Raw genomic sequence first — 14,905 nt, 5'->3', positions numbered from 1 at the left:
GTGAATTTTACAGTTCCCCTTGTATCTTCTTTTGCTGAGCTACAATACCAATAGTATTAGCCGATATATCAGCCATGAAAACTGCTACAGACTGACAACCTTAGTTAGATTTTCTTTTCAAATGACTGAATGGTAGACTGACCATTTAAGGGAAATAGAGAAAAAAGTACGGATTAATTTTTCTTGGAGAATGTTACTAGGAGGATATTAAGAAACAGTAGGGCATTATGATCATATTCAACGTACGGTTTAAGCAAAATGCTCAACACATTTTATATTTCTGCAAAACCATCATTCGTTTCTTGTCTTAGTGCACAATTCTAAATGTAGTCCTTGGAAATACTCTCTTAACGGGGTGTGACCAACACCACATCATGTTGCTTAACCACTGTCATGGTTCCATGCTAACGAGGACACCATCATATGGTTTCTACAGCCTTGTTTGAAGCAGTGTTTTAAATAGCAGTAGTGTGTTGTGTAGGGTTCAGCCCTCTATAGCGTGTAGCATGAGCTTATGATACTTTATTTTTTAATTTAAAAATATGATAAATAACAAGAGAAAATATAAAAAATATAAAAATGCCTAAAAGATTATTCATTTTTCAAGTATAAGCATTGTTCAAAAAAGTTATTAATTATCACTTATCAAAAGCCAATCCAAATATATAAAGTTATAAACGAAATAAAATAATTATCACATCAATTACTTTCTAAGCAAACCACTTTAATTAATAGTCTAATTGAAATTAAAAACTCACAGGTATGAAAAAGAAATAAAAATCTCACAGGTTATGACTTAAGAGTATTAAGTACAATACAGATGTAGTCAATACATTCAAATACCATTTTCTCTTGAGTTTAGTTTTAAAGTTTTTTTAATGTATGAGTTTCACACCAACTTTAATGAAGGATCACCACCGTTTTAAGTGAAAGCCAAAAAAAAAAGAAGAGAAAAGTTTGATTTTAACTTTACATTTTAAGTTTTTCATGATGTGATGTGATTTTGCACCAATTTTAACAAACAAAACTAACAAAAAAAAAAAAACCCAGAAAAAAAAAAAAACATTGTAGCGTACACTATAAACGCTACATGCTACGTAGTTGTAGCGTACGCTATGACCTTTATAGCGTATGCGATAGGGGATTTATGCTATTTAGCTACGCTACACTATCCCTACACTACGAGCACTATTTGAAGCACTTGTTTGAAGTTTTGGCTATCTAGTATTGTCAAAGACATTCTGATGAGGATATCCGAGCACCATACCAGAGGAGGGCTGAGTCAGTCTCCTTATGACTAGACGACCATTACATGGGGCCCACTTGACCCAATTCACATTCCTAGCTAGGTTAAGGATCCCACGTGCATGTTCGTGCCTCTAGCTAGGTTGAAGATCCCACGTACATGTTCGTGCATCTTTGAAGACCCTACACTGGGAAGATGCAAGAGGGCTGCATATACGAGCTTGATGGACACATCAAACTGTTGGATCGGGTGGACACAATGATCGGACCGTTGGATCATCATCATCAAACATCTTGATCACGGACCCCCATGGGCCATAAAATAGTTTAGTTGTTTAGATTGTTTACATGCTTCGTTATTCTTGGTATAGCTTATATTTGTATTGAGATTAGGGAGTTAGAAACAACTATTAATTTATTAAGCGTCTTTATGTTGGGAATCTTATCTGAGAGCTCCTTTTTTGTAAAAGGTCTTTTCTGATACTATAAAAGAGAAAGGGGGGGTGTGTGGAGTCTAAATGCCACTATTTTGATTAAAAAAAGCTTTGTGTTTTCTCTTCTTCACGTGATTTGAAGAATACTCTTATGTGATTTGGAGCTCGAGTTTGGTGTGATTCCATTCCCCATTCAATAGAGGTGTTAGGCTTCCATCTATCATCTTCCTTCTCTCTTCCTTTCTATCCAAAGAGGTATTTTCCCAAAAAACTTCATCTCTCTTCTTCCATTGCTATCCAAAACCAGCCAAATCACATTTTTCTTCAACTTTTCATCATCCAACTTCAACCCCTAACCGAAATCAACTATTGAGGACCCCAAAACCCTAGCCAATGACCCAGATGTGTGACGGTACAACCACATGTGCAAGCTCCTAGGTTGATCGTATGAACAACCCCTCAATCCTTTGATTTTTCCTCGCTTCCCCCATCAAGACCCTTTGATTCTCCATCCTTAACTGTACTTGTAAATCTTCACCCTAGCCCTAGATTCTCCAATTCCCTAATTTTGCCAAATTCTCAAACCCTAAATCTCTAATTTCCTTAATGTACCCAAAATTCCTAACTTCCCTTCATCTAAAACCTTAAATCCCTACTATCAATACCTAAATCCATCAATCCCCTTAACCAATTCACCCAATTTAGCCATAATTTCATATTTTCCCCAAATCATAAAAACCCCTAATTCCAAAATTTCAAATTCCCATGAACCCTAATTTTTCAAATTTCAAATTATCCCCTTCCTAACCCTCCTCATAGATCATACAAGTCAGTCCCTTGAGTGTGGAACATGCATATGCTAAATTGGAAGTTTTCTATCCTTCCATCGGGCCTAGTTTTAATTGATTTATGTGATTTATTAGCATGTTGGCATGTGATTTAGGTTAAATAAGATTTTATTTCCTATTATTTACTCTTAATTACGTGGCGGGTTAGCATCTTTTGTTAAATGAATTACTTCATGAACTCTTTAATAATCTCCATGTTGCATGCTAGCATTAAATCATATGTCCTACATCAAATTTGGTATCAGAGACATAGGTTTAGCATAGGATTTTTGTGTTGCACTTAGGATAGAGTCATATTTAGGGTAGGATTGCCATCTAAGGTTGTTACAACATACATTACATATAAAATCTATGTTCATTTTGCTGAATTTTGTTCTTAGTTTTGGAATGTCCCCTTGCTGAATTTTCAGATTGCGTTCCCCACATTACCATTGTTGAAGTTTCAATGTAGTAATCTCACGTTGTTGCCTTGCTGAATTTTCAGTTTATAGTTTTCAGATTACACTCTTGCTGAATTTTTAGCTTGGTATTATGATTTAGAAGGTTGTAATGGAAGGGAAAAGAGGAAGACAGGAGAAGAAGAAAAAGAATACATTGGAATCCACTACCAAACAAGCTTCTACCCTTCTACAATTTAATTGGAAGGGAGGGTTTTTTTTTTTTTTTTAATTAAAAAAAAACCTAGAAAATAAAGAGGAAATTTCCTTCACACAAGAGAGCTTCTCTCTTCTTTTTTTCTTCTCAAATCTCCACTAGGGTTGGAACTCCACTCCCCTCGTGGTTTTATAATTAAAAAATTCGAAATTAAAATTCAACATAATTACAACTATGCCACTCACTTAAGTAAAGTGGCCCAACATCTAAAATAAAAAAACTAAAACATTTATTATCAATTTCAACTATCAAATAAATCCTAAAAATAACAAAAGACATAGAAAATAAGATTAGAGTCCAAGGGGCCTAGATCAGGAAGATCTAGTGGCCTGATTGCTTGATCGACAAGATCCAACGGTTGGATCAACACAAAATAGAAATCCTATGACTGAAATAGTTTCCTAAGCAACCCACATGCATCATCCCAAAGTGGAGTCTTCTTGATGCACGTCCAATGCATGTAGGGTCTTCAAAATGGCCCGACGGGCCCCATTTGGAACTCATCTCCCATCCACACAAAAAGTTGCGCTGATGTGCGTGGTTGTTTCCATCTTTGGTACACCCGAGTAGGTCCTTTGATGTCCCCATCACATATCTATCAATCAGATGAGATATCAACAAGTTGAAGCATTGCTTGTGGCATGGTGACAAATCACTAATATCTGTGACACAGTAATAAATAATTGGGGTAGATCTTCCAGTTAGTAATCTAGTTTGGGGTTTGCTAATTTTACGAACTAGCCCCTGCATGCTCTCATTCATGTGGCAACATGCTACACTAAGCTGTGTATCCGGTAGGCTCCACCTTGTAGCATCGCAGGCTAAAGTCCAGTGGGTTTAATTTTTAGGTGGGCAACACACAAGTTGAATCATCATCATCATCATCTAAGCCTTATCCCAACTAATTGGAGTCAGCTACATGAATCCTTTTCTGCCATTCCACTCAATCAAGGGCCATAATTTCATATCTTAAGGTCATCAAGTCTTTACTTACTACCTCCACCCACATCCTTTTAGACCTTCCCTTTACCCTTTTAGAGCCTTCAACTTGTCCGAACTCACTCCTTACCCGGCGCAGTTCTTTGTCTTTGTTGCAGATTACTAAACCATGTAAGTCTACTTTCCCTCATCTTGTTACCTATTGTGCTACTCCTAAATTCCCTTGAATGCATTCATTTCTATTTCTATCTTTCCTTGTCGTCCACAAGTTGAATGTGGACCATTAATGGTTTGACTGTCCATTCCTTTCATATATATGTGGCCCACCCGATGATTGGACCGGCTTGCTTTTTTGGGCCAGGGCATCTGCAAATTGGGAGCCACCCGATGCATTCGTCGAATGTGTACCACCCACTGAATGTGTGGCTGCATGTATGTCGGTGTGTGGAGACCTGGATTTAGAATTAACAAAACTCCGCCAGTTTACAGACAAACAGCAATTTTTCTAAATAGCACTTTCTAGAGCAGTGTCTATCAGAATATGTTCTGGAGAAATGGGGAAGATCAAAGATACAGATGGCAGGTTGGCTTGATTTTTATCGTGCAAAAGACTAACTTGGTTGAGGTCCTGTTAGCATAAAATGTTGAATTTATGTTAGTTTAGCACCATTTAAAAAATAGTGGTAGCTCTCCAACCATGGACATGGCATGGTTGTGCGGCAATTAAGACCATCCATGTTGCTGAGGTGTATGTGTATCATAAACCAAAATTACACCAAGGGCCTGTTTGATAAGTGGTAATCCATGGAGAATGAAAGGAAAAGTCTACGCATTTTTTATTTCTCTTGTTTAATTTGTAAAGGAAATTATGGTTTTCATGGTGTAATCGTTACACTTTTCCACTAAAACACTGCTCAAGCACAAGATCTGAGCTGACCCTTGTGAGATGAAATGAAGATTTCCACTTGCAGATTAAACATACCAGTTAAAATGAAATTCATTTCTCAATAATACGTTGGGAAATAATAACTATGAATTCCTTGTTTTCCCATGGATTCCCACTTATCAAACAGGCCCTAAGAATATAACGGTACCATCTGATTTTACATTTGAATTAGGACTGCTCACTATTTTACTCCCAACCATCCATTTGATGGCCAGCAATTGGATTGTCAGGATTGCTTGATCTTTGTCATTTTTGAGATGTGCTTCGTCTACAATGTGACATGCAATTTGGATGGTCTGGATAGCTACACATCGTTTCCACACGTGAGGATTTTTATTTTTATTTTGAATGGTAACTGAAATTTTATTAAACAAACGGCAGGGCTGCAAAAGAATACAACAAAAGAAAACAAACTCTATACGGAAGACCAATCAAGGCCTAACAGATTGCATTCTCTGAGCTTTGGGGGAACAGCCGCCACCATTTTCAAAATGGTGGTGAACTATCATAGAAGCCTAGTCTTGCCCTTCAAAGATACTAATCTGTTGGGAAAATTTAGTTTGTGTAATGTCAGTACAAATGAGCTTGAAAAGGTCGCTGAAGTTAGAGCTATGACAAAGATAAGCTTTGAACCAAAATGGTAAATACTCTTTGAGAGTCAACCTTGAACTTGCTGCCCTTGTGCTTGGGCTCTTTCTTTGATTCAGAACGAAAACTCTTTCCCGTGACCAGTTTTCATTAGATATTCACAAACATAACATTGATGTTGATTCCAAATGCAGGATATTTGCCTTCATTGTTGTCTCAAATGTTTCTCGAAGTGCTCTTTCAACCCAAAATCCTCTTAACTCAGCTCCTTGGTTCACATATACTTGCACGCATGGGCATGCACGCACACAGGGTTTTGCCAACGTCCCAACCTTCATAGGGACGTTAGCAGTGTCCCCAAACCTTTTAAATTACACGAGAGTGACCTATTGTCGATCCAAACCATTCACTCATACAACTAGGAGCAAGCCATTGTGCAGAAGTTATGCTAGTCAGGTGATCCTAAGCTTCTAATTAATAGCATGAAAATGGACAGTCAAGATTGACAGGAGAAACAAAATAGGTCCAATCATCATCTTGAAACATCTACTAGATAATCTCACTCTGTATTTCTTATGATTCTAAAGTAATACTTTGATTTGATGATTCAAACCATGTGATTTATGGCCCATCAACAACGGACGGTTGTAACAAATTGGCCACATTCAAAGTGTTAGGATCATCTGATCGGCACAAATCTTGCACCATGGCTTGCTCCTAGTTGTATAATAAATGAATGGTTCAGATTGACAATAGGTCACCCCGTGTGCAAGACGTTGCTAATGTCCCCATGAAGCCGATGCACCTCTACCATATCCAAGGACTTTACAGATGCCATTGCAACTCCACCGTATGCCTGTATGCACACCATGGCTTGAATTATTTACTACAATCGTAGCTATAACCAGAAATCATATGCACTTTGTGCAATAAACTCAAATGTTAACTCTCTTGAGACATTCATCAGCCTCTGCTTTTCTTGCCAAACCTGAACTGAGATTTAGAATGAAATCTTATCTTCAGCAGAGTTAAAGGACTGATAATGTCTTTCAGTCTGTGCGTAACACATTGGGAAAGAGTACATTATAAGCTATCAATCCACTAGCAATAGCTGTTATTGGACAAGGGTCAGATTGCAGCACTGTGTTTGGATTATGGTATCTCTGTACCCTCCAACAAAAAGATGTGGCTCGTTAGTCTTTTATGACATGATTCTGTAGCTATTAGCAACATGGCTCTTAAATATAGTATGACTTGATATTGCCTTTTGCCTTTTGGCATGAAAGACTGGTAGCATTCATCCTGTCTCAACCACATAAATTTGATTGCTTACAATGGTTTGAAAGCTCTATCTGCAATTTGTTTTTTCAGATCAATTCCCATTGACTTGGCAATTTATGCATTTTAGAAATACTCATTCAGTTCTCTTTCTTTCCTTGTATAGATTTCCCGCAACATTACCACAAATGAAATGGCAAATGTTATGCGCTATAGCTATCTCAGAGGACCAGGTGGTGGTTTCAGAAATCCATATGATCATGGCATTCGAAAGAACTGCTCTGATTTCTTGATTCGTGGCTATAGTGAAGATGTTGAACTACCGATTACTGCTGAGGGAATTGGCATGGTTCAGATGACCAGTAACACAAACTTGCAAAATGGCGAGAGCCACTCTCATCATACCAACAGTAATGGCCACATTTATGTTGATGTGGATTCTAGAAACATGGGACCTCATGGACATGTACATTCCTCCCAATGCAGCCATAACCATGATAAGAAAGACAGGGTCCCTTTGGGCTTGGGTCTTGGGCTTGGACGGAACAATGTTCATCAGCATAGCACCTGTTCTGTTGTGGCCTCGTGATTTGTCATCATATGGTAAGAGGCGATACTGTATCTTTGTAGCTGTAACTGCTTCAAAAGCTTAACATGAGCTCCCTTAGTTCCATTCGATGCAGTTTGGTGCAGTTAGTGATCTTTCTGCATTTTCCGTGTTTTTGTTTGTCTTGGTGTCTAATGTTGGACACAAGCATAGTTCAAAAACCCGAGAACTCAGACTCGACTCGACTCAAATGACTCAATCCAACTCAAATTTAATAATTACACTGAAAATGCTATATATATATATATATATATATATATATATATATAAAATTAAAATTCTGTATAAAGTAATTTACTCAAAAGCATTTTCATGAAATTGTTGGTTGGCTCCCTGGTTAAGAGTCCTGTCTCATGTTAATGAGGTTGTGGGTTTGACTCCTACCTTCAGCATTTATTTTTCATTAATAAATAATGCTGACTGACAGAGTGACTTGGTTTGAGTCCCGGTGAGTCACGTCAAGTTGATCAGGTGGTTGAGTTGACTCAATGGGTCTTGCCAAGTCTGGATCGAGTCAGATCTAGAACTGAGTTTCCAAGAGAGCTTGAAATCTTGTCGAGTTGACTCAGCCGAGCTCTGAGTCGAGTTAGTGAGTTTTAGAACAGCACCAGTACTTTGTATTCCTGCAATGAATTCAACAATTGCAGCAATTAAGGATCGTTTTGTATGCAGCAAAAGTTTTTAAGTCATGAAAGTTTGTTCTACATAGCAAATCATGGATAACCAGTCTTGCATGTTCTTTGTCAAGTACCCAGGATGTGAAAGGAATATTTACAATATCTGATGAACTTGTTCATGGGCACGTGTGGTAGGCCATTTATAGATTAATGGTGGCATGGTCATGTGGAGGTGCTTGAATTTCAGTATTGGTGCATGTGGCACATATGGGTTAACTTGAAGATGGACTACACCACATCTTCACATTGACAAATTGGCACTTGTAGGATGTGTAGGGTCCTTGAAGGTTGAATGAATGTTGCATGAGGCACAGGTAGGGTGATTAAGGTCGATGGTAGCGTTTTTGATGCATGTTTAGGAAACAGCACAGACTAGTCTATGTTATAATGAATTGACATATAAGAAATCTTGTCCAACTTTTCTTAAGTATAGGCAATCCTTTTTGAATTAGCATAACCTCATTTCTCTTAAAAACTACTCGAGAAAGGATGGTAAAAAAAAAAACTGGTTATAGTAAGTTATCAGGTATCAATTATACATTCAAGCGAACCTTATAGTTTGTTCTCGTCATTACTTTTCAAATTATAATACCAACCCCATGTTATATTTGTAGCCGCGTAGGCTTTTGCAGCTTTTATTAAGATTCACCTATTTACGATCATGTAACAACCACAACAATAACTATTGCTGCTACCAGTATTTATAACGTTCCATGTCCTTGGCACCAGCTTACGTACGAAACATAACCATATAATATTAACAATAACAATATCAATTACTATTTGTTCTTATGTTCAATTTCATGAAGACTAGTGGCACATAATAGAAAATGCTTCGTGTATTTAAAAATAGTTATACAGAAACTGCACTAAAGCACCAACTCTAATATGTACGACTATACTGCTGGGGGACTGTGGAAGCAAACCCTGAATTCAGATCATGATAATAAGCAAACACAAACAATGCATGCATAAGTACACATGAATTTTATGTGGAAAAACTCTCGTGGAAAAAAGTCACGGCATAAAGTGACAACGATCACCAAGAAAATGAAAAGTACAAGAGATCGAAGAACTTACAAATTAAAAAACACTCATTTTCTGATTTCTAAACCCTAGAAACGTTTCAACCCCAATTGAAACACCATAACCTCACAATTACACCCTTATATATAGCATAATACTCGGAATAGAAAATTAATCATGCCATTATGCAAAATTGTGCAAGCTATCAATCTAACCATCGATCGATCGGTCCTTCATTGATCAAGCACCACATGTTCGATCACTCGAACATGCTCAAAAGGGTTAAGAGAGATTACAAGTATTTTTGAATTCTATTGATCAATCAATTGAGACTGTCCAAAAGTGTTTAGAGACCAATCTGTATAATTCGGAGTTCACTCAATTGATCGACTTGGGTGGTCGATTGATCAAATCCCTGTTCCATGTATAGATTAGAGACATCTTACAACAATATCCACCATGGCTTCAATCATCATGAAACACAACTCCAAGCTCCATCTCTACTTGCTTCCATCATAGCTTCATTATCGTTGTCGCTTCCTGTGCACATTCTGTCTTCATCACATTTCGCCAAACCTAGAGAAGTCAAACAGAATCAAAACTACTTTGCCGGAACCACTTTTATAAGCATGTCTGTCAAATTCACTCTCGTGTGAAACTTCTTGAGAGTGACATCGTCTTCCTTAAGTACCTTCATACTGCGCTCACTCATGTGGCCTAGATGAGCATGTCATAAATGTGCCAATGTGGACTCTGCTACAAACGTTGCAGCTCCACCCGATATGGTATTTCTAATCAACTTGTAAAAGTTATTATTCCACTGCACTTTCATCACCATGAGTGTCCCTTTCGAAACTTTTAGGACATGATTGAACCCGGTGAATTTGCACCAAAGTACATTGACAGCTCCTAGAGATATCAGATTCTTCATTAGCTTAGGAACGTGTCTAACATCCATTAGGATGCGCTTTGTTCCATCAAACATCCTTATGTGCTCCGTTCTGATTCCAATAACTTTATAGGTAATGTTATTACCCATAAACACGTCTACCATCGCACTAACTGTAACTGATGAACTAATCTCGCTGAAAAGTGATTTACTATGAGGCCTCCGAATCCAAAATCCACTCATCACTAAGATAATTGTATTTGAATGCAATCAAGACATCACCACCATCTACCTCTATGCTAGATTTTACCGTGTTGGCTTCCTTAATGCTTCATCTGATTCCCTCTTCTGTGCTTTAGGATTTCAACAATCCTTTTTCGTATGCCCTTATCCGCCTTCTGTGCTTTAGGATTTCAACAATCCTTCTTCATATGCACTTTTCTCACACATTTCTAGCACTTCATCTTCCCTTTACCCTTAGACTTGGACCGTGATCGTGAGTTTCCATTCTCCCACTCAGAATTCTTTCCCTAGGTACCAACACATCTATATATGGCCTCGCACCACTGTCTTTCTTTCTCAACATCTTCGAATGAAGGGATGAGATGATAGTCTCGACATCAATGGTCTCTCTACCGTGGCACATATTATCTACGAAACTATCGTAAGACTCCTAAAGAGAGTTCAACAGAATTAGGGCTTGGTCTTCCTCACTAATCTTCACTTCCTCACTTGTCAATTTGTAAAGTATCTGATTAAATGCACTGATGTGATTATTAAGATCCGACACTTCCGCCATCTTTAGATTATAGAATTGCTTTTTAAGATACAAATGATTCAACAACGATTTCATCATGTACAAGCTATCTAACTTCTTCTAACGTCCTGTAATGGTCTTTTGATCAAGGACATTATAAAGGATGTCATCTACCAAATATAGTGGGGTCAAGGTTTTTGCTCTCTCATCCAATTCTTTCCATTCTTCATTGCTCATTGACATTAGACGTTTCTTTATACCAAGGAATGTATATTGCAGCCATTGTTGAAGTAAAAGGCCTCTCATCTTCACCTTTCATAGTTTAAAATTATTTTTTCTAATGAACTTCTCCGGTTCATATTTCACGTTTGATCCCTTAGTCGTCATATCTGAAATCCAAACTCGAATTCCCAACGTTAGTTTTGATATCACTTGTGGGGGACCGAGGAAACAAACTCTAAATTCGGATCACAAGACAATAAGCAAACGCAAACAAAGCATTCACAAGTACATACCAATTTTACGTAGAAAAAAACTACGGCACAAAGCGACAACGATCACTATGAAAACGAAAAGTACAAGAGATGGAAGAACTTATAATTCAAGAAACACTCGTTTTCTCCTCTCCAAACCCTTGAAACGTTAAGCCCCGATTGGAATACGTTAATCCCGCAATTACACCCATATATATAGCATAACACCTGGAATAGGAAACTAATAGTGCAATTATGCAAAATTATGCTAGCCATCAATCTAACCATCGATCGATTGATATTGATTGAGCGGTCCTCAATCGATCGAGCACCACATGTTCGATCGCTCAAACATTCTCATAAGGGTCCAGAAAGATTATAAGTATTTTTTAATTTTGTCGATCAATCGAGCCGACAGTTCGATCAATCGAGACTGTCTAAAACTGTCCAAGACCAATCTGTATAATTCGAAGTTCACTAAATTAATCGACCAGGGTGGTCAATCCATTGAACCCCTGTTCCATGTATAGATTGAAGACGTCTGATTACAAACTCCACCACGGCTTCAATCATCATGAACCACAGCTCCAAGCTCAATCTCTACTCACCTCCATCATAGCTTCACCATCGTCGTTGCTTCTCATACATACTTCGTCTTCATCAACTTTTTGTCAGGCTTAGAGAAGTCGAACAAAATCGAAATTTCTTCGAAGGAACCACCTTGGTAAGCATGTCTTTCAGATTCACACTCATGTGGATCTTCTCGAAATTGATATCGCCTTCCTCAAGATAAATAGAGGGCTACAAAGAAAATGAGCGGATTAGATCCAAGTTCCAGTGGGCCCAATGACAAATCTCGTCCATATCACTTCCTCAGGATTGGATATTATGTAAATTCTTCTTCACTTAAAATCTGTACAGCTGCTGATCTAAGGACGGGTAATTTCGTCTAAAATATTTTAAAAACCCTGTAAGGGGGCTACATGAGAATATTTTAAAACCCTTTTTCTTTTGAGGAATTTGGTCCTACATGGCTAATATGGTTAAAATCCCTTATTTTTATTTTGTACTAAGGTCCTTGTGATGGACCATTATCTTTAGTTATTAGATATTTAATTATTGATTTTTGGATTAATGAATGAAAAATAGAGTATGGAAATTATATTATGTTTACATAACACCTCAAACTTGGGATCTGAGTCCCTATGCTGAGGTGCCAAGATCTGGGTCATTACACCAGCACTAGTGGATTCCGGAGATACCCCTTGTTTTGATTAAAGGTTTCCTAGCAATCTTCATTCCATTCTTTCAACATGTTTTTAAGAAACAGGTTGAATATGGGCTCACATATAGATGTGAGCTGAGTGACGAAATAGTTAATGTATTGGATCATTCCTAAGAAGCTGTGTGAGACCTGTATCCTAGCCCGTACTATTCCGTAGGCTTCCGCGGTCCTTCCGGTCGAATTCCGGCGACCCGCGATCTATTATCGGTGTCTTTGCGCGATCCTGAGTCGTGTCCCGTATATCAGAGTCGGCTCAACTCGAAACTTGTACCCTAGCAACCGCGCTTCGCCGCAGTTCTAACATCTTGTCTCGCGCGCCAAGGCGATACCCGGGCCAGGAGATGTGGGCCTATGTTCAGTTTGAGGAAAACGCCGCGTGTTGCGAATTTCGAGAGAATCTCTTCGACCCGTCACATTAATCAATTAATGTGCAAGTTAAGTACATATCCCATCACACCCATCCCTCTCTCACCCACAAGTCAACAATATCCATACCTATCCCATCCCATTCTTATCAAAAAGTCAAGGCAACCCATATATTCCCATGCCATATCCCTTACACAACTCTTCACTCTCTCATTTCTCATTTTCATTCTAAGCAATCCCCTGAGTCTAACGTCCAAGCTCTCCATGAGAAGAGCTAGTGTGGCCCACTTTTCTACCTCCCATCTTCACCCTCCAAAACCAATCTTAACCGTTGAATCTTGATTCATTGGAGTTGTAGAACCCGTTGGTGGAAGAAGGAAGAAAATATCTTGAGGTGGGTGCTTTATAGGCTAGATTTTCATGTTTTGATGATGGGCCAAGTGAGGCCTACAGATTAATGGTATGGATCTCACTTTGGACCCTAGGTATGGCCGATGGCCCACCTTGAGTCTCATGATCATTCCATGATGGGGCCATTCTCCATGGACCCCATCATGATGTTTATTTTCCTTGCATGGATAAGGTCATCTAGACCTTGTATTTCAGTGGAAAAAGGACATCCACCGTTGATTTTGATCGGTGGGCCCATATGTAATGAGACCCACTTGATGTATGTTGTAATGAATGGAAGGGAGGGCCCATAGTGCCGGAGTCCTTCCATCATCACGTGCCTCTTTCTCTCTCTCCTCCCTTTATTTTTTCGCCCACATGATGAGTGTATGTGATATCTAGACCGTCCATCAAATGGACCCCATGACCGTCCAAGCCATGTGGACCCTACCCTCTAGATAATGGGAAAACACAAATATCAGATTAATCAAGTGCGTCCTTGTGGGACCCACCTTGATTTTCATGTGAACACAGTCCGTCCAGCATCCCTGGATGCTGGATGTGTTCATTGAATTGTGAACAGACAGTGAGGACACCTCACTGCAAAAGCATTTGATTTTAAGGTTTTTGGGTGGGCCACTCATGTAAGCCCCACCTTGATATATAAGTCTAACCCACACCGTCCATTCCATTCCCCAGATCATTTTAGGCGTTGAGCCAAAATATGAAGCCAATCCGACTATCTGGCGGGCCATAGCATAGAAAATAGTGTTTTACCGTTGAAATCCACTTTGATGTTTCTGTATCCTGAAACATATTGAATATTGGGCTTGATTGGTCTGTCTCGAGCCATGGAATGTAATGGCTGGAGTGGATTGTCCTAATGCAGGCCCCACCTACGAAAAACCTCGAGAAAACGGTTTTTCAAAAAAATATATATATATATAAGTAGCAAACGCTGCTTCTGCTACCCGCCAAAGGATGCGCAGCAGTGTCCTGCTACATTTTGACGCTGGAGGCAGGGGGTCCCAGCTGTGGGCCCCACCATGATGTGTGAGAACATCAACACCGTGCACTTTGATGGGGTCCCTTTTGCTGTGGGACACCCCCAAAATCAACCGTATACAGCGCTCAGGTGGCCCACACAGTAGGAAGCAGTGTGGTTAAACGTCTGCCATTGAAACCCTTCTTGGGTCAAAGAAGTTTTGGATTATTATGAAATTTGTTTTCCTCTGCAGTCGGGTCTGCGTGACCTTACCGATAGATTGGGTGGAAAATAAACGTTATGGTGGGCCCCACGTGGGACCGCACCTTGAAGACGGTGGACCATACCATGATATATGCATTTATTCCACCGTCCAGGTAGCTGGACGGAGGGCCTTGCTATGATGTATATGTTTTATCTAACTGTCCTTCCATTTGGTGGGCCACACATGTGGGCCCCACCATAAGGTATGTGATTTATCTATGTCGTCCATCTATATGGGACCCACCATGATGCAT

General features: G+C 39.0%; 1 protein-coding gene across 1 annotated transcript in view; it reads left to right on the top strand.

Annotated features, from left to right (window-relative positions):
- The window catches only part of LOC131254743 (protein S-acyltransferase 24-like), a 38,385-nt gene extending 30,735 nt beyond the window's left edge, over positions 1 to 7,650 (top strand). The window contains exon 13 of the mRNA XM_058255459.1: positions 7,099 to 7,650. Within this exon, the coding sequence (XP_058111442.1) occupies positions 7,099 to 7,521 (423 nt within the window). The 3' untranslated portion in view covers positions 7,522 to 7,650. The remainder of the gene's footprint in view (positions 1 to 7,098) is intronic.
- The last annotated feature ends 7,255 nt before the right edge of the window (positions 7,651 to 14,905 follow it).

Source organism: Magnolia sinica, chromosome 9 (assembly GCF_029962835.1).
Source record: "Magnolia sinica isolate HGM2019 chromosome 9, MsV1, whole genome shotgun sequence".
Taxonomy (NCBI): domain Eukaryota; kingdom Viridiplantae; phylum Streptophyta; class Magnoliopsida; order Magnoliales; family Magnoliaceae; genus Magnolia; species Magnolia sinica.
This window is presented reverse-complemented; position numbering and strand designations above follow the sequence as displayed.